Source organism: Eschrichtius robustus, chromosome 12 (assembly GCF_028021215.1).
Source record: "Eschrichtius robustus isolate mEscRob2 chromosome 12, mEscRob2.pri, whole genome shotgun sequence".
Lineage (NCBI taxonomy): Eukaryota > Metazoa > Chordata > Mammalia > Artiodactyla > Eschrichtiidae > Eschrichtius > Eschrichtius robustus.
In genome coordinates this window covers 89,071,562-89,091,106 of record NC_090835.1, presented here as the reverse complement: position 1 = coordinate 89,091,106, position 19,545 = coordinate 89,071,562, and the positions used below count along the sequence as shown (strand labels likewise).

General features: G+C 44.7%; 2 protein-coding genes across 8 annotated transcripts in view; one reads left to right on the top strand and one right to left on the bottom strand.

The window, feature by feature from the left end:
- GPLD1 (glycosylphosphatidylinositol specific phospholipase D1) overlaps positions 1-10,343 on the bottom strand; it is a 59,713-nt gene extending 49,370 nt beyond the window's left edge. For 4 of the 6 annotated variants that reach the window (XM_068558356.1, XM_068558354.1, XM_068558358.1 and 1 more), the window contains exons 1-4: positions 9,917-10,343; positions 5,661-5,829; positions 5,177-5,259; positions 2,380-2,435 (exon numbers count right to left, since the gene is read on the bottom strand). In XM_068558356.1, the coding sequence (XP_068414457.1) occupies positions 2,380-2,435; positions 5,177-5,259; positions 5,661-5,740 (219 nt within the window). In that variant the 5' untranslated portion in view covers positions 5,741-5,829; positions 9,917-10,343. Of the gene's footprint in view, positions 1-2,379; positions 2,436-5,176; positions 5,274-5,660; positions 5,830-9,916 lie in introns of those variants that run through there. The other 2 variants (XM_068558359.1, XM_068558360.1) reach the window with 2 other exon arrangements.
- The window catches only part of ALDH5A1 (aldehyde dehydrogenase 5 family member A1), a 29,539-nt gene continuing 19,845 nt past the window's right edge, over positions 9,852-19,545 (top strand). The window contains exons 1-3 of one of the 2 annotated variants that reach the window (XM_068558361.1): positions 9,852-10,273; positions 15,862-15,945; positions 18,176-18,346. In XM_068558361.1, coding sequence (XP_068414462.1) covers positions 9,947-10,273; positions 15,862-15,945; positions 18,176-18,346 — 582 coding nt within the window. In that variant the 5' untranslated portion in view covers positions 9,852-9,946. The remainder of the gene's footprint in view (positions 10,274-15,861; positions 15,946-18,175; positions 18,347-19,545) is intronic. The other variant, XM_068558362.1, reaches the window with a different exon arrangement.

Below are 19,545 nucleotides of genomic sequence, written 5' to 3'. Positions count from 1 at the left end.
CCTAGAGAAATGGAAATAAAAACACAAATAAACAAATGGGACCTAATGAAACTTAAAAGCTTTTGCACAGCAAAGGAAACCATACACAAGACGAAAAGACAACCCTCAGAATGGGAGAAAATATTTGCAAATGAAGCAACTGACAAAGGATCAATCTCCAAGATTTACAAGCAGCTCATGCAGCTCAATAACAAAAAAACAAACAACCCAATCCAAAAATGGGCAGAAGACCTTAATAGACATTTCTCCAAAGAAGATATACAGATTGCCAACAAACACATGAAAGAATGCTCAACATCACTAATCATTAGAGAAATGCAAATCAAAACTACAATGAGGTATCATCTCACACCGGTCAGAATAGCCATCATCAAAAAATCTAGAAACAATAAATGCTGGAGAGGGTGTGGAGAAAAGAGAACACTCTTGCACTGTTGGTGGGAATGTAAATTGATACAGCCACCATGGAGAACAGTATGGAGGTTCCTTAAAAAACTAAAAATAGAACTACCATATGACCCAACAATCCCACTACTGGGCATATACCCTGAGAAAACCATAGCTCAAAAAGAGTCATGTACCAAAATGTTCATTGCAGCTCTATTTACAATAGCCAGGACATGGAAGCAACCTAAGTGTCCGTCATCGGATGAATGGATAAAGAAGATGTGGCACATATATACAATGGAATATTACTCAGCCATAAAAAGAAATGAAATGGAGGTATTTGTAATGAGGTGGATGGAGTTAGAGTCTGTCATACAGAGTGAAGTAAGTCAGAAAGAGAAAAACAAATACAGTATGCTAACACATATATACGGAATCTAAGGAAAAAAAAAAAAGGTCATGAAGAACCTAGTGGCAAGACGGGAATAAAGACACAGACCTACTAGAGAATGGACTTGAGGATATGGGGAGGGGGAGGGGTGAGATGTGACAGGGTGAGAGAGTGTCATGGACATATATACACTACCAAATGTAAAATAGATAGCTAGTGGGAAGCAGCCGCATAGCACAGGGAGATCAGCTCGGTGCTTTGTGACCACCTAGAGGGGTGGGATAGGGAGGGTGGGAGGGAGGGAGATGCAAGAGGGAAGAGATATGGGAACATATGTATATGTATAACTGATTCACTTTGTTATAAAGCAGAAACTAACACACCATTGTAAAGCAATTATACTCCAATAAAGATGTTTAAAAAAAAAAAGTTAAAAGGGGGAGGTGTGTGTCCTCAGGGCACTTCCAACGATGACATCAGTCTTTGGATTAAGACCAATGATGAGCGGAAGTATGTGTGTCCATTTATCATGCTTAAGTTAGTGATAGGAGCTTGAATGCCTCTACTAGAAAATCACTCTGCTCAGGATTGATTGTTCACACCATGAATTAGATTCTTGCTTCTCCTCTTTCCTGTCGACTTTCTATCAGGGGTCAAGGAAGATGACAATCAAATATAAATGCTGTTTTTTTTTTCTAGAGGACCTGTTAAATTGGTGAATAAGGAAGTTGAAATTAATGACTAAAAGTGATTTATGGATGATGCTAGATTTCAGTTCTGTTGTTTTTTTTAACCATACTGATTTCCATACTGGATTGTCAAGACTCACTGGTAAATAATTTGATCCAATTCTGTTTTTTTTTTTTAAATATTTATTTATTTATTTAGGCTGCACCAGGTCTTAGTTGTGGCGTGCATGCGGGATCTAGTTCCCCGACCAGGGATCGAACCCAGTCCCCCTGCACTGGGAGCTTGCATTCTTACCCACTGGACCACCAGGGAAGTCCCAATTCTGATGTCGTGAGGGAATTTAACCACTTCTCTCAAAGGTTATATTTAAGAATCATCTTTGTCACAAAGTTTTATTTAGCTATAGAACTAGAAATAGTGTATAGGGCCAGAATGGATTCAACTAATTTGAGGATGGGTAAAGGTGAGCCATCAGCTAGTCCTACCATGAATACAGTAGGCAGAAAAATTGGAAGGATTATCTCAAGGCATACTTCTCAATAAATACTTCCTTCTTCTCATGGTGATGCAATTTTTATACAGCACACAGAGATAAGTGGAAAATAAATGGCTCATCTTAGGTATAACCTTTCTTTATAAGAACAAATAAGATTTAAATTTAAATGCTCTCAAATATTTTTCAAACTATCATTCATATAATTAAAATATTTCAATGATATTATTTAAATTATTATATATGTTCAAGTTGTGCTAGAGGAGACATATACATTTAACCCCAAATATTAATGTTTTATAAAGACATATAAATGACTCTTAAAATTACTATTTCAATATCTGTTAGCACCTTTGTTTTTCACCTACGAGAGAAAGTTAATGTCCAAGGAAGAAAAAAAAAAAATCAAACTTCTTACCTCTTTGTAGTTAACAGTCCTATCCTGAAGGTGGAGAAACTCCAGAGCTCTGTGACCTGAGAGAAATAAATACATAAATCAATTAAATTCAACTATAACTGAAAACAGAACTTCCTAGAGATCATTTTAAAAGGAAAATATATAATTTTGTGGTTGTAACTGTCAAGGAAGTGGGAAATGAAAGTTAACTTTGTACTAGTAATTTTCATTAGCTATAATTAGATTCAAACAATATTAATATTGTTATAATACAAATCAAAATTGCATGATGATTTAAAGTTTCTACTTAACTAGCTCGTATGACCTTGGGTAAGTTACTTAACCTCTCCAGGCCTCAGTTCCCACCTATGTAAAATTAAGTAAATAACATCCACCTTACAGGTTTGTTAAGAGAATCACAGAAAATAAATGCTAAGTGAGGAGCTCATGGCGGACACATGGCAGGAACTCAATAAACAGAAGTTGTCATCGTCATATTTTGCTTCAACAGCCCATTGGGGTAGATAAACCCAAGTTGGAAATACAACACAGGGCCTAAACCATGGACTGAATCAGTGTCCCTCAAGTGTTTCCTCATCACTGGACTACTTTAGAAGGACAAAAAAAGTCTCAAAAAGACGCCTGCTCCACCCACACGCCCACACCCATAAGATACGCGCACCCACACCCTGAATCTCCTTAGAATCAATAGGAAGACGAACACTAATTATGAAGAGACATTCAAAGGTGATACCTTATTTCTACTGGAAGTCACATCCAATTTTTTTTTAATTCATACTACAAAAATATAGCCACTACCATATTATAAGCATTTATACCATAAGAGAGACAAGGTCACAGCCCACACAAATAACTTGTATATAGGATTCCAGTGATTTATAAACCCAAATCACTGAGTGAGGCCAATTGTAATAAATTAACTCACATAAATGTCAACCATCCACACAGGCCCTACATAAGAGGTGAAAACAAGAACCAAGATATTTATGAAATCTAAGTTATTAGTAAATAAGTGTTGTTTTAATCGCCTTTTATATAAAAATATTCAGTGTGCAGATTAGGAGTTGCCTTCAATTATGTCCACATAAACGTTATTTTTTATTACATGTTTTATATTGAGCATAATTAGATTAATATATATTAACATATTATTAGCACCTTTGTTTTGCAACTACTGAATAAACATAAGGAATTATCTGATTTTTAAAAATTTTTAGATTTCATGTCTAATTTTTAAAATATAAAGATTAAAAACTTGAATATTCCCACTTATATTTGTTCCTCTTTGGCCCACTGCTATAATTTCAGCAATTGCATTTTCAGAGAACTTAGATGTGCAAAATAATTTAGAATTCATTAAGAAGTTCAGCCCCCTCATTTTGCAGAAGAGGAAGAGAGAGAGAAAGTGAATTGTTCAGAGTCACCCATGTAGATTACATTAGAGCTGGTACTAGAACCTAGGTCCAATTTCCTTTTCCACTGTCTCCTGACTCCCTTTTAGCAATAGATGTTTGTTTTTTTAAATAAATTTATTTTGTTTATTTATTTTTGGCTGCATTGGGTCTTCGTTGCTGCGCGTTGGCTTTTCTCTAGTTGCCGTGAGCGGAGGCTACTCTTCGTTGCGGTGCGCGGGCTTCTCATTGCGTTGGCTTCTCTTGTTGCGGAGCACAGGCTCTAGGCGCGCGGGCTTCAGTAGTTGTGGCTCGCGGGCTCTAGAGCGCAGGCTCAGTAGTTGTGGTGCACAGGCTGAGTTGCTCCGCGGCATGTGAGATCTTCCCAGACCAGGGCTCGAACCTGTGTCCCCTGCAATGGCAGGCAGATTCTTAACCACTGCGCCACCAGGGAAGCCCAGCAATAGACGTTTAATGGAAAGAACACTGGACCAGCTGTCAGGATATGTAATTCTTGACCAGGTCACTAACAAGTGAGCTGTGAAAACTCCCTGGGATCAGTTTCCTCTGCTGTAAAATAAAGGAACTGGACTCAGTGACCTCTAGTGTCCTTTCAAATCATAGAATTCTGTGATAATATAGTTCTTGCCCAGCTGAGCTCAATATTCTAGGTCTGTTTTGCATTGATAAATTTTCACATTTTATTTGTAATCTTGTTCTGCTTTGAATCTTCTGGAAGTAGCATAACTATAAAATATTGTTACTGTTTTTATCTAAAGAGTTAAAAAACATTAGAAATACATTTTGTCCAAGAAACAACTTCTTGTGTTACCATTTACCTATATCCAGGTAACTCAGCCTTCGCCCCTGAGCTCATAGGCACTAGCTTGCTGTACCCCTGTGTTCCCCAAATCCTGCCATCATTCTGGGCATTTCTAGTGCCAGGGACCATTCCTTGCCCTCCCTAAAGCCAACCATCTTTAAAGCCACTTGACTTAGGGGACCCACTCCCGTGGCCACACATGGTCCTTTACACATACTTGGAAACGTAAAAACAAGCATAAATTCCTCACTCCTACCATATTCTACCCGTCTTTCTCCTCTCCCACTGTCAGTTCTTCTGCTTCATGGGAACCCCGAGTTTATCCAGTTCCTATTTCCCCACGCGGAGAAACAGCCAGGGACCAAGTGACCAAAGAGGCTTCCTGCTCCTCCACGGACCTCACCCCAATAGTCAATCCCCAATCCTGGATCACTCCATCTCTGGCTTTTTCTTCTCCACTGCCCCACGGCTCAGTGCAGCAGGGAAACTCATTATCAATACACGGGTTAGACTTTAAATCCCTTCCTTAACATTTCTGACAGATATACTGTCCTTAATACCATGACAAGGGGTTGGCACTTACCTATTTCTATGTGTGTTGAAATGCCACACGGTGAACTTCTAGGGCAGAGGGAGCCCAGTGCAATCAGCACTCCTGACCAGAATCTGAAAGTAGACATGCTCTCATTACTCCCTGCTCCTATGGTGACGAGAAATGCTCAGAGCTGCGGCAGCACGGAGTCTGAAATCCTGGCCCAAACCCACACTGCTCTCCCGCTAAGCAGGTCACTGACACGGGAAACCCAGCCTCATTTCAAAATAATATCATTTTCTAGTGAAGTCAACTGTTTAACTACTGTTTAACTTCACCAGAACAGCAAACAAACTCCACCTGGGAAAGAAAAAAAGCGATAAACTGAAATCTAAATGCCTCCAGGTGGTGCATTCCCATCTTCTGACCCCGGATTCCCCTGGATTTCTTTTTAACATGAAATCTGGACGGAGACACAAGCAAAGTTGTCTCCAAATATTCTTTGCTTTCTTTAAAAAAAAAAAAAAAGACTCACCTGTCTCTATTGATAATCAGTATATGGGACCACCTCACCTTACAAGAGCTGATTTCTCTTGCATCTTTCCACACGTACATCTGGTTACCCTGTTTCCTTAGCCTCTGAAGCCACAAGTGCTGGGAAAGCTTTTATGATGGTCAGCTGGAACCAGCTTCTCTTTCAGTATCTGGTGACAATTTATGACACTTGTGTGAGATTACACAGCTGCAACCACTCCTGGTCTTTTTATCTCTGGCTATTCTTATAGGGCGTACCCAGAGCCTGCTGCCTGGTCAGATTCCTGCAGCCCAAACAAAGATGCCGATACCACTGTCGGTGGGTGGGGAGTGGAGGGGCAAGTGGGGAGAGACAGATTTAGGACCAAGAAAAAAGGATTCAGAAAATGCTAGGTTCAGAATACAGCTGACAAAGTATCCAATCTATAGCACTTAACCCATGGGAAACATTAGGTTTAACTCTTCATAGAAATGATGGTGATCTTAAAGCTCGAATTATGCATATTATACCTTAAAAACAAGAAAGGAGATTTTAAGAGTGGGAGGACACGGTATTCCTTCTCAGGTTAGCCAAACAGAAGAGAAGAATAGAAGATGGGATGATTTGAGACCCTTAGGTGTCTGCCAAGTTTCGTCTGTAACCCTAACTCTGCATCTGCAAAGCCCCAAGGAAAGGAATCCTAGAGCTCTCCCTCAACCCTGACGGCATGAGGCCCCGCTGCTCCTGACTGTTTGTAGGTCAGAGGCCATAAGCTGATGTGTTTTGGTTGGCAAATAGGGTGTTTTATAAATTTAGGCCAACTTTTTTTTAATGGGGAAAACCCACATAGAAACCTAGATTTCTACCTCTCTTTAAAAGAACAAAACAAAAAAACTGTCTACATGAACTGACATTCCCATGTGATGTGACCATCAGCTGGAGCTGAAAAGCCAGCAGTCTCCCCTCCACAGACAGAGGGTGCCCTCCCCACGTCCTCCAGCCCTCACCACACACACAATGTGTACAGGTTGCCATGCCCCTCTGGCCATCAGAGGCCATAGAGTTTGCTCCCCTCTCACTCCGGGCTTTCCAAAGCCTGCAAGTGAGGGGGAGGCAATTATAACTTAGGGCTCTGGTAAGCCCAGAAGACCCAGGAGTATTCAATGAATGACAACAGTAAAGGGTTGCAAAAGGTCGACAGGGAAAATGTAACACTGCCTGAAGACAATATCTAATCAGATTTAATAAAACAAACCTATCCAAAAAGCACCAGAGAAAGAAATGGGTTCAGGGTTCAGTAACTAAGCCATATTAATGCCAAATTTCTCATTACATATATTTTTTGTGTTTAAGATTCAGAATGACTTAATTTTAGGTATGTAATAGAAAGGGAGGGAATTATTTTCTTAGGCAGTACAGTGTGATGGTTATGAGATAGGGCCTTTGTAGGACAATGCTGCTTGTAACAAAGATATGACTTTTAAAGGAAAGTTAAAATAGAGCTGGCAATATTAAGAAAACTACCTGACAAAGGTGTATGGAATTGTTTTTCTTTCCACCCCACGCCCTCTTTTCCTAATACAGGTGGCTTTGTTATAAAATAGACATCATGAGTCTACCATTTAGAGCTTTTCTGGAAATAGAGACACAAGCTGAGAAGTAAACATGCAGGTATATTAAGGAATGAGTGGGGAGATACAGGCTTGAGAGCCACAAGGCCTTGGGTTTCATTTGGGTCCCTGTTCTGCTACCTTCTATTGGGGTGACCTTGGGCAAGTTACTAAAAGTTTCTTTGCCTCAGTTTCCTTACTTATAAAATTATCCATAAAAATGGGGATAATAATAATGCCTACCATACAGGGTTGCCGTGAAGATCAGATGAGTATATAGGTAACATGCTTAAAAGAGACTGGTATACAGTAAGTGTTTAATGAATGTTAACTATCATCATTCAAAAGAAATGTTCCCTTTCTAAAAGATGCACCTTAGACTTCTATTGAGTAACTATATTCCATATTGAATTTAAAAGTAAAAACTTTACACTCAGATATACAGTAATATACCTTTTATAACAATTTAGATTTGTGTATGAAGCCAACACAGGGTAGGGCTTTTGAAGTGAAGGCGGGTCTCCTTGTGCAGTTAAATGAGATACAATTTTGAGGTCCAGAAACTTTTGAGATAAAGCAGACAATTTCAGCTCGCTTCTGCACAGTCTAATATGTTGCTGTCATCATAGTGCCCTTATAGTGAATGGGAGAGAGGATGGAGAAAGTGAGAATTAGATGTGGAGGTGCTCAGGACAGGGGAAAGCCAAGGGGAAAGGAAGAAAGGTCCCTGTCAGCTGGTGGTCTTATCCTTTTAAGCCCTGGTGAACACAACTGGCCAGCTCTGGGCGGGGAGGCCTCAGGGCAGCCTAGAAGCAAGCCCGGAACCAGGAGGGAATTTTTTCCACTCTAAATGGGAACTTGCAAAGAGCACAGAACGGTGAGTTGGGGAGAAGGGCAGGGGACATGGTGAATTTCCTAGGCCCTGGGCACTTCTGCCTTGGTTGGCGTGGGGGGGAGGGTCCCTTCCTTCATAAAAATAAACAAATTTTTAAAAAAATCACAGTTTACATCTGCATTGGCATAAAGGTTAATATATTAATACTGAATGTAAAAGCTTATTTTTTTATTCTGATTTTATAAGAAGCTCAACATTTTTGTGTTCCCCTAAAAGTCCTATGGGCCCTAGGCAGAGTGGGCACCGTTTGAAATAGAACCTTGAAAAAATAAGCAGAGTAATTTTGGATCGAGAGAGGCAGCCACAGCGGACTTCACTTTTCTGGGACTTAGTTTTTGCTCAGCAGAATGGATTTCCCCAACTCTTAGAAATCAACTATCCGTAGAGCTCCCTCTGCAGGCAGTAGGTGGAAGCACACCAGCTCCCCGGTCCCGAATGTGATACCCAACCAGCTGTGGTCTCCATCAGGACTGCCTCTCACCTCCCAATTCCTTCAATAGAATACAGAACCAAAAAGTGAACCCACTCACACAAAAGATTAAACTCTATTTAATTAAGTGCTATTCCCATTTCTGCCAAATGTGACTGACTCAAGACTGAGTGACAGTGACTCAGCAAAAACCAAAGTCAAAATATAAAGTACCGCCTCAGCCTTTGGCAAATAAAAATCTAGAAAAGGTGAAGAGCCCACAGGCTCTGCAAAAGCCAGCAAGAGACTCTCCACTCAGGAGAGATACAGAAGGGGAGTTTTTTGAGACTAGTGAGCCAATCAACACATAGAGTTAGGCTTCATTTGAACCCACAAATTCCGAGTATAGGCCTGCTAGTTTTATTTTTATCCTCATTGTAGTTGAGGTTTACCTTGCTACTTCTGGGGTTTTAGGCCAAGTCGAATTGTGATTACACCTTGGTTGATTGATTTTGACAAAATGGTCCCACTGACTAGTAGGTGGCCTAACTTTAGTCTTACTAGTTGTTTGAACCAGGGCAGCTAGCATGGCTTTGAACACTGCTGAATTTAACGTACTGAGTAATGCTGTACTGAGTATTATACGTTAAATCACAACAAACCTATGGGGTAGGTATTGTGCCACTCTACAAAGGAAAGGAAGGTTAAATAACTTGTAGAAGGTCACACAGCTTGCCAACAACAGATTCTGAGCTTAGATCCAAGTCTATTCGTCCCCAAAGGCGCTTATGTCATGGGCACCCCTGCTCCCAGTTAATGGAGAGAACACTTAAGACACACACCCAGAAAACCATCCAGGCAGCAGAACGGTGGACCACACTGCACCCCCTCGGAGAACCCTCGCCCCAAATCCTAAGTGCACAGGAGCTACGGCAATAAAGAATCGTGATCATGTCCTTAGAAGCTGGGGCAGACACCAGCATATCCATGGGCCAAGCACAAATTCCGGTGGCGGGGGAATGCCGGTTTGGGGAAGCGGTGGGGAGAGGGAGCGGTTCTCTTGCAGCGGTTGAGAGGCTAAGGAAAAGTTACAGGCAAACGAGAGGGACAAAGGTGACGGTCCAAAGGTGACAAAGGCGGTCCTCAGGTGCCTCTCCCAGCGACCCTTCCCAGGTAGCGCAGGAAGCCAAGCCGCCCGGCGCTCAGGGTTAAGGTCCCCAGTGCGCGGAGATGCAGAGCGAAGAGCGCGGGGAGAGGGCGCTGCTCAGCGTCTCGGCCACCCTCAGCCCGCGGCCGCCGCCACCCGGCGCGTCCCCCCCGCCGCCGCCTGGATCCCTGCACTCGGGTGCGCACGCTCGCTTGCCTGCTTCCTGCCGCCGCCGCCGCCTGGGCCATGGCGACTTGTTTTCGGCTGCGGAGCTGCCTGGCCCTGCACCTCCCGCGGACGCCTCCCAGCCGGGTCCTCCGCCCCCGCGCCGACTACCCGGTGGCCCGGATTCGCGGCCACGCCCGGGGCCCGGCGGGCCTTTCTTCGGCCCTGCTGCGCACCGACGGCTTCGTGGGCGGCAGCTGGCTCTCGGCCGCCGCCACCTTCCCCGTGCACGACCCGGCCAGCGGCGCCGAGCTGGGCTTGGTGGCCGACTGCGGGGTACCCGAGGCCCGCGCCGCCGTGCGTGCCGCCTACGAGGCCTTCTGCAGCTGGAGGGGCGTCTCGGCCAAGGTGAGTGCGCGCCGGGTCCAGGGGGCGATCGGGCTTTGCCCTCTAGTGAAACCAGCCGTGTCAACTCCCCCTCCCCAGTGCTCCGGGATACACCACGCGGAAAGTCATGGTAACAAGAAAAGAGATGGTCAACAAGTCGGTTTGGAGCGTCGGCTTTGTGCCAAGCCCTGTGCCGGCGTGAGGGAGCATAGCCCCGGCCTCAAGCCTCATAAAGTATCCAGTAGGTGAGGCAGAACACCAACGTGCAAATGCAAGCGAGCAGGCCGAGCAGGCCGGTGCGTGCGTGTATGTGTGTTGGGGGTGGAGGGCGGGAAGGGTCAGGGAAGGCGAGAGCACGAGTGACTTCGGAGCATCTGAAGCACCTCCCCGGCTGCTTCAGTGGTCCACGAGGAGGCTGGTAGTGAGCGCCCCGGGCTCGAGTCACGAACTCGGCAGTGGAGAGAACTGGGGAGAAGAATCGGGCGGGGGAAGGGACCAGTCCAGGACCAGTCTCCAGGTTTGGGGCCTGATTAGAGAGCTCCATCTATTAACTGACATAGAGAACAGTGGAGAATTGGGGGTGCGGGATGGGGGCTGTTAGAGCATTTATCATGTGACACCTGGAGTCAGCCCAGTGAAGTGACTCTTCACCCTGTCCCCTTCAGCATCCTCCCTCTGAAGGAAGATACAAATCCAGCAATAAGGTCCAAGTACCCGAGGGAGTCGTGGCTTTCATTCATCCATTAGAGATTGTCTGGGCAACTGCTGTGACAGGCACTGTGGGAGGTGCTTGCGATACAGAAATCAACAAAAGAAAGATTCCTGCCCTCTTGGAGTTCACTTGGGGGTGAGGGGTGGGAGGGGAGTTCTAACCTGTAAACAAAACATAGCTAAACAAATATGTTAGAAGTGATGGATGCTATGAGGGAGAAAAAGATAGAGAAGGAAGGCTAAGAGGATCAGAGGCCAGAGAAAAGGGGCAAAGATGCAAAATAAGTAGTGTGGGCAGGTGTACTGGTTTGCTAGGGCCGCCATAAGAGAGTATCACAGAGGTCTAGGTGGCTTAAACAATAGGAATTTCTGGTCTTAGAGTTCTGGAAGCCAGAAATCTGCTATCCAGGTGTGGGCAGGGTTGGTTTCCTCTGAGGCCTCTCTCTCTCTGGCTTGTAGATGGCCGTCTTCCCCCATCTCCACATGCTCCTCCCTCTGAACTTGTCAGTGTCCTAGTCTCTTCTTGTGAAAACACTAGTTATATTGGGTTAGGATCCACCCTAATGACCTCATTTAACCTTAATAATCTCTTTCAGGACCCTATCTCCAAACGCAGTCACATTCTAGGGTACTGGGGGGGTTATATGAATTGGGGGGGACCCTATAACATCAGGGTAGGCTTCATTGAGGACATGAGATGCAAAGACCAAAGGAGGCGAGGGAATTCAGCTGGAGCAAAAATCCTGAGTCAGGGGCATGCCTGACACAGGTGTAGATTAGCAAGGAGGCCCGTGTGCTGAGAGTCTTAGGAGGAGGGTGCTGGATCCAGTGGGCTACGGAGCTATTTTAAGGACTAAGTGGGGTTTTACTGCGTGTGAGGCGGGGCTCCATTTCAAAGGGTTTCAGTCTATTCACAGTGCCAAGAATAGACTGAAGGTGGGGGGGCAATGGTGGAAGCCCAGAGGGCTAGGAGGCTGTGGCAGTGATTCATGTGGGAGATGCTGATGGGCCTGCACTAGGGTGGGAGCCGTTCAGGCGGTGAGGAATGGTCTGATAAAGGATATATTTTGAAGGTAGAGGCAACTGGATTCCCTGACAGATTATTACAGACGAGGTGTGAGAGAAAGACAGGATGGAATGATGACCCCAGGGCTTTTGGCCAGAGCCACTGGAAGGAAGGAGTAACTACCCACTGAGACAGGAAGGGGGTGAGAGGAGCAGCATTGGGGCGAGACATCGGAGCTCAGCTTTGGACACATTGAGTCTGAGATGTCCGTTAGTCACCAAGTGAGGGTGTTAAGTAGGATTGGCTACGTGAGTCAGGAGAGGGAGGCCTGAACTAGATACAACACACATGTGCCCTTACAGCTGTGGGAACGGCGAGCTTACAGGAAGGGTGGGCATCGAGGCTGAGCCCTGGGCCCTCTGCCGTTGTTTTGGAGCCCCACCAGGGCCCGCAGCCTCAAGCCTGCCGTGCAGGGGTGTTACATGTGCCCTGGAGCTCTTCCAGGTGCAGTCAGGTGGTCTTCCCTGGGGCTTCTTGAAAGGACCTTGGAGCATCTTACTAAGGAAGTGGTGGGACCGGCTTTCTAAGGAAGCTGGGTCCACCTCTGCAGCTTGGACGGTGGGGCGCAAACGCAGCTTGTAAAGCAGCTTTCTTGCCCCGAGGCCTCTGCTGCTCGCCCTGCTGCCCCCAGCTAGTTTCCGCTTCCCTCTCTAGGCCCACTCACGTCCCGCCATTCCTGGGGTCTGGCTCGTGTATTATTTCTGCCACGGCACCCGTTGGACCACACAGCCTTCCATCACTCTCCCCTGAACCTGTAGCGTGGCCCGTACCCTTGTCTCACCCTTCCCCTTGACATCTTTTGCATTACTTCACGTCTTTCTTTTCACGCGTTTTATGACCTCCTTTCTCAACCTTGTGAACTCCTGGAGGAGTTCAGGGAAAGATGGTTACTGACGCGTTTACTGACCGCCTTATAAGCTGATGCATTACTTTCTTGTGGCCTGCTGTAACGAATCACCCCACACTCAGGGACTTAACAAAACACAACAACACAAACTTATTCTTACAGTTCTGGAGGTCAGAAGTCCAAAACGGGTTTGCAGGCCTGCATTCCTTCAGGAACTCTAGGGCTTTCCTTGCCTTTTCAAGCTTCTAGAAGCCGCCCGCAGTCTGTGGTCTGTGGCCCCAGAGCACTCCAACCTCCACTTCTGTATCACATCCCCTACTCTACCTCTGACCCGCCTCTCTCCCTCTTATAGTCATCCTTGTGGTTACATTGGGCCCACCTGGGTAATTCAGGCTCATCTCCTTACCGCAGGGTCCTTAATCACGTCGGCAGAATCTTTTGCCTTGTAAAGTAATATGTTCACAGGTTCCAGGGATTAGGATGAGGACCTCTTTGAGGGCCGTTATTGTGCCTTACACAGCTGAGTACTGTTCTTGGTGCTTCACGTGTGTTCTGTTTAGTCCTTTCAATGGCCCTGTGAGGTAGATAGTTGAGCCATGCTGTTCATGAGGAAACTGGCTTACAGAGGCTCCTAGTTCTGTAACTTCACTCTTGCTCAAGTGGAGGGTCTGGGATTTGAGCCCCACGTTACTCCATCCACCACCAGCCTCCCCAGGCCCCTGTCTGAGTCTTGCACACTTACTCAGCTCCTTACAAAGGCTGGAGTAGTTTCCTGGGGCTGGCGTCACGGAGTACCACAAACTTGGTGGTTTAAACCACAGAAATGTGTCATCTCGGTTCTGGAGGCAAGAAGCCTGAAATCAAGGTGTCGGCAGGGTTGGTTTCTTCTGAGAGCTCTGAGGGAAGGAACGGTTCCAGGCCTCTCTCCTTGGCTTATAGATGGCCGTCTTCTCCCTGTGTCTCTCTGTGTCATCTTCCCTCTGTGCGTGCTTCTCTCTTGTCCAAATTTCCCCTTTTTATAAGGACATCAGTAATAGTGCGTTAGGGCCCATCCTGATGACCTTGTCTTAACTTGATGACCTCTGTCAAGACCCCCATCTCCAAACAAGGCCCATCCTGTTGACCTTGTCTTAACTTGATGACCTCTGTCAAGACCCCATCTCCCCATCTCTGAGGTGCTGGGAATTGGGACTCCAACACACCTTTTTTGGGCAGGCGCAACTAACCCATAACACGGGCCGTGCACGCTGAGGGCAGTTTGTGGCCTCTGCTGGTTTCTGTGTTCACACTGGACCTTGGGTTTTCTGCCAGCAAGCAGAATCTGCTTTTTATCCTTACCATTCTCATGCTGTTCCATGTTCTTCTCCCATTCTCTCTCAGACTATGTGTGGTGCTCTATTCCTTGCGGGCCATTTACTCATATTTCATTTTTTTCTCTAAGCCGGGCCTCCTAGATTTTAGTCTTTCCTTTCTTACCCAGAATAAGTCACAGCACACAGGCCCACAGTCATCAGATGCTTAACCAGTATTGCACAGAGTGAGGGTGAAATTACTGTAGTAATACTGTTTTAAGAGCTGTCAATGCCTGTTCTCTGGGGGTTTGAGATTCAGAAGACTTCATCTCAACAACACCCTTGAGAGCTAAGATAACGAAGCTTATTAGCTTATCCAAAATAGGGAAGGGAAAGAACCCAGAGAAAGACGGTTAGTGGTGTTTACAGTCTCAGGCTCCCTGCTCATGAGTGGAATGAGAAAATAATTTAAATCTTACACCTGCTGGATGGATTAGGATGACAGAATGACAAACCAGGTTTGCTCGTTGCTGTGGGCAACCTTTCAGGCAGGTAGGAATAAACCAAAGATTCTCCTTTGCTTCGGATACACCTGTTCGGATGCTGGAAGCCAGAGCTCGGGGGCACATCTTCCTTCGGGGCACCTCTGTGTGGCCTGGTTGACCTGGATTCTCTGGGCCCTCTTTTTTTTATGGTTTTACATGAGTTCCTTTAAAAAATTTTTTTTAAGAAACCATTTCTTCCATAATATACTTAATAATCCAGTGTATTCGTTCATCCTTTTATCTTTGGAAATTTTTAAAAATTGTGATAAAATGTACATAACATAAAATTTACCATTTTAGCCATTTGCAAGTGTACCGTTCGGTGGCATCAAGTACATCCACGGTGTTGTGCCTGGGCCCTCTTCTTAAGTGTGCAAAACCCCTTCAGATGCCTTACACACCCTGCAACCTCCACCCCAGTCTGTGGGACAAATTTAACTAGCCAGTGAGTCGTTAAAATAAAGAACTATACTCAAGGACATTGTGTTGAGTGAAATAAGCCAGTCATGGGACAAAGGCTGTATGATTCTACCTATATAAGATACCTAGAGTAGTCAAATTCATAGAGACAGAAAGTAGAATGGTGGTTGTCAGAGGCTGCGGGGAGTGGAGAGTTATTGTTTAACAGGTACAGAGTCTCCGTTCTGCAAGATGAAAAGCATTCTGGAGATGGATGGTGGTGATTGTTGCACAGCACTGTGAATGTGCTTAATGCCACTGAACTGCATACTTAAAAATGATCAAGATGGCAAATTTTATGTTATGTGTATTTCACTGCAATTAAACATAACTTTTTTTTAAAGTAAGGAACTGTACCTTAGTGTGGTGAAATTCAAGTTATTCATATTTACCATAAATAATAACAGCTGTTCCACAGAACTTTTTTCTCTCTTACAATTTATGACTGCGCACACCTTGTTAGATGCAACTTGAAATTGGATCTTTGTTATCACTTATCAAAGAAAGATCTGTACACCTGAAACAAATATAATGTATGTCAATTATACCTCAATTAAAAAAAAAGGAAAGGTTAATGTATGTCTCCCCAAGAATGAGACCACACAGCAAATATTTTAGGAAACTGAGGATTATTTAATAGTCTCTCTTACACTTGGCATTTTACTATTTATTTTTTAATTCTTTTTCAGGAGAGGAGTTCTTTACTTCGGAAATGGTACGACCTAATGATACAAAATAAGGATGACCTTGCCAAGATAATCACAGCTGAAAGTGTAAGTTCAGGACCCTAACTTACTACCTGAAGAAATTGTCCAGGAGTTCTTAGACTGAAGCATGGGGAAGCCTCTAACTTCAGTGCTGTAGCTAAAGAAAACGTGAATTCCTTGCCTAATGATCAGATATCAGCTAATTCTTATTTCGGGCACAAAATTAAGTCAGGCACGCCTATTTAATAATATGCAAGAAATAGATTTTGGGTGGAACTATGTGAATACTGCTTTTCCACCATTCCAGGTTTTTAGCGTGTGACTGCTTTGATTGATTTTTTCATGTTGTTTTTGTACATTTTCAAAGGTACCAGTTTTTTGGTTGCTCTAATAAATTACTTTCCACCGTTCACAACATTTAGAAGATATTAGAAGGAAAAAAAATTGAAGAGGCAGTTCTAGGTGCCCCCTCCTAATTGTAAACATACTGAGAATGCAAATGAGGATTGTGGCTCAGGGTGGTCTTGAAATCGTTAGGTGTCATTTCGGGGGGCCCCAAGGAGCCTGGTCCTTTATGTCTCAGCACAGAAACAATTCAACGAGAGGCAAAGTGATAGATGAGAAGTGATTTAGGACTTCCCTGGTGGCGCAGTGGTTAAGAATCCGCCTGCCAATGCAGGGGACACGGGTTCGAGCCCTGGTCCGGGAAGATCCCACGTGCCGCGGAGCAACTAACCCCATGTGCCCCAACTACTGAGCCTGCGCTCTAGAGCCCACGAACCACAACTACTGAGCCCACGTGCCACAACTGCTGAAGCCCGTGTGCCTAGAGCCCGTGCTCTGCAGCAAGAGAAGCCACCACAGTGAGAAGCCCATGCACTGCAACGAAGAGTAGCCCCCGCTCGCCTCAACTAGAGAAAGCCCGTGTGCAGCAGCGAAGACCCAACACAACCATAAATAAATAAATATATAAATTTATTTCTTTTTTTAAGTGATTTATTAGAATAGGTTGCTTGTGAGGCTTACAAGCGGGCAGGCAAGCATTGCGCTGCCCCAAGTACTTAGTGGGTTACATTTTTATAATCAAAGGAAGAGAGGGGAGGGGGAGAAGACCTTCTTTGTCTTTCTTGAGTAGGTATCACGTTTCCGTCATCGGCTCCGCCTCCACTTTGGGTTTTTTGTCCCTACATGGTCAGGCCAGGACTGTCATGGCACTTTGGAAAAATTATTTCAGGTCTCACTACAATGAGGGTCTTTCACTTTGAAATGTCCTTTCCATAAATGATTTTTGTGTGTGCACAGAGCATGTGCTGGGGGTCATTAACTTGATGACACCACCGGGCAGCTTGTAGGTCTCATGCCACCACTGTTTTATTGTATTGGGGCATGTCTCATGCTTCTGCTGTATAATTTTGTTGCTAATCAAGTTAGCTTGATTTTGTTGTTAAGCAAGCCAATCTGGCTTTAATGCTAAGCGACTTGTTCGGCTTTATGAGTCAAGCAAGCCCACATTGTTTCAGGATTTTCCCATTACTTTCTTGAGTGATCATTAACCTTACTGTGGTCTCCCAAAGCCCCCTAAAAATCCCTCTCTATCTACAGTCCCCTAATGGGGTTTCTAAGCTGACTATTGATTATCCGACTCAATGCCTATCAGCCTGGCAGGCTTCCTTCCATCACCATTTGTGATTCTGCTTTCTAAGACACACTGAGGTTAGTGTTGACTTAAAATATATTCACAACCTAAAAGTTGAGAGTTTTGTTTTATTCGGCGGGAATTTTTAGGACTTCAAGCCCGGGAGGCAGCATCTCAAGTAACCCTGAGAGAACTGCTCTGAGGAGGTGAAGTGCAGAGCCAGGTTACACAGAAGTTTTGCAACAAAGAGCAGGTAGTCTGAATGTCAAAAGATTATTGTAAAGAAAACCAGATCTCAAGTTAGGAATTTAGGGCTTTTCTTTGTATGGGAAGATGCAAGAGTCTGGGCTCACTGAAATCATTTCCTTGATATGCACCTCAGCTCTCTGGGGCCAGTATCCTGTGTTTTCACATCCTGAGTTCACTCAGGGCTCACCAGCTCACATTGGAGGGCTGCAAATCGCTGATGACTGTGACATCCTTGGTTTACTGATGTGGCAGGAAATATTCCATTCCTCATTAGAAATTTCTCAACTACCCTGTGGGTTTTGTAATAGGAGACTTTTCTGCTCTGCTTGCATCCTTGAAGAATTTAGAAACTCAGAATCATGCTTTCACTATTAGAAGGTAATGAGTGTGTCCTTTTCTGATTTAATTTAGGGAAAGCCACTAAAGGAGGCACAGGGAGAAATTCTCTATTCTGCAAATTTCCTGGAGTGGTTTTCAGAGGAAGCCCGCCGCGTTTACGGAGACATTATCTGCACCCCAGCAAAAGAAAAACGGGGCCTGGTCCTCAAGCAGCCCCTCGGTGTGGCCGCAGTCATCACCCCAGTACGTGGCAGGATCTGCAAGATCCTAGGGGAGGAGGTTGAGTGGGGTTTGAGCAGGTGTGCTCATCCTGTTAGCTCTGTCACCTGTTCTTGGCTTCCTGATGCCATTGCTGCATGTGGAGGTGTGTTTCCTGGTCCTCTGTGATAGGTGTGAGAGGTGTGGTGGTGGCCAGGGGGCATTTCTAATGCCTGCAGAAGGGGGATGACCCACTGGAGGACCCAGGGGCTCCTCTGACTTAGCATAAAGGCTTCTTCTTGGCATTGCCTAGTACATCTGAAAAGATCTTCTGGTATTTATCATTTTTTAAAAAGACTTAAGATTTGACAATTTTTAAATGTGCTACAGTTTTGAGAAAATTTTATGCTTAATTTACGGTTATCATCAACAGCAAAGTATTTATGTATCTACCAGCAGGCACTGGGCCAGGTTCTGAAAGTAAAAAGGCTAAAAAATAAGATATTGTGTCTGCCTGGATAGGGCTGCAGTATACTTGCGGGGCACCCAGCTTTCTCTACATGAACTGCCTTTCTTGGGTCCACCTTCTAGATCCCCTATTAACTTCTCTACAATGTCTGCCAGCTGGTCTCAAGACTGCTTATCTTTCCCTGCTCACCATAGTTACAGAGAACTGCCCCCCTCAAGGCCTAGACTGACCAGGTTTGACTCAGAGCCAACTCTCCACTAGCTGTGTGACCTTGAGCAAATTACTTAACTGCTCTGTCTCACTTTGTCCAAACCTGCAAATGAGGAGAAAAATACCAACCTCATTGGGTTGTGATGAGGATTTAATTAATTATAGTTTAAAAGTGCTTAGAACAGTGCCTGGGACAGAATAAGCACTATATGAGTTTTTGCTGAAATAAAACATTGTTACTATAGATACACAGTTGTGTACAGAGAGCTATCTATAAATATATAGAGAGAGGAAAGTAATATATCATCTACCATTTTCAAAATCACCTTTGCTAATATTTTCCCCCACAGGGTCAGCAAACTACGGCCCTCAGGCCAAATCCAGCCTGCTGCCTGTGTTTGTAAATAAAGTTTTATTGGGACAGAGCCACGCCCATTCATATACATACTGTATTGTCTGTGGTCTTGAGTCCTCGTGACAGAAACTGGACATCGCACAACGCCTAAAATTTTTACTACTCAGCCCCTTACAGAGGAAGTTGACTGTCCCCAGTGTAGATGATTTT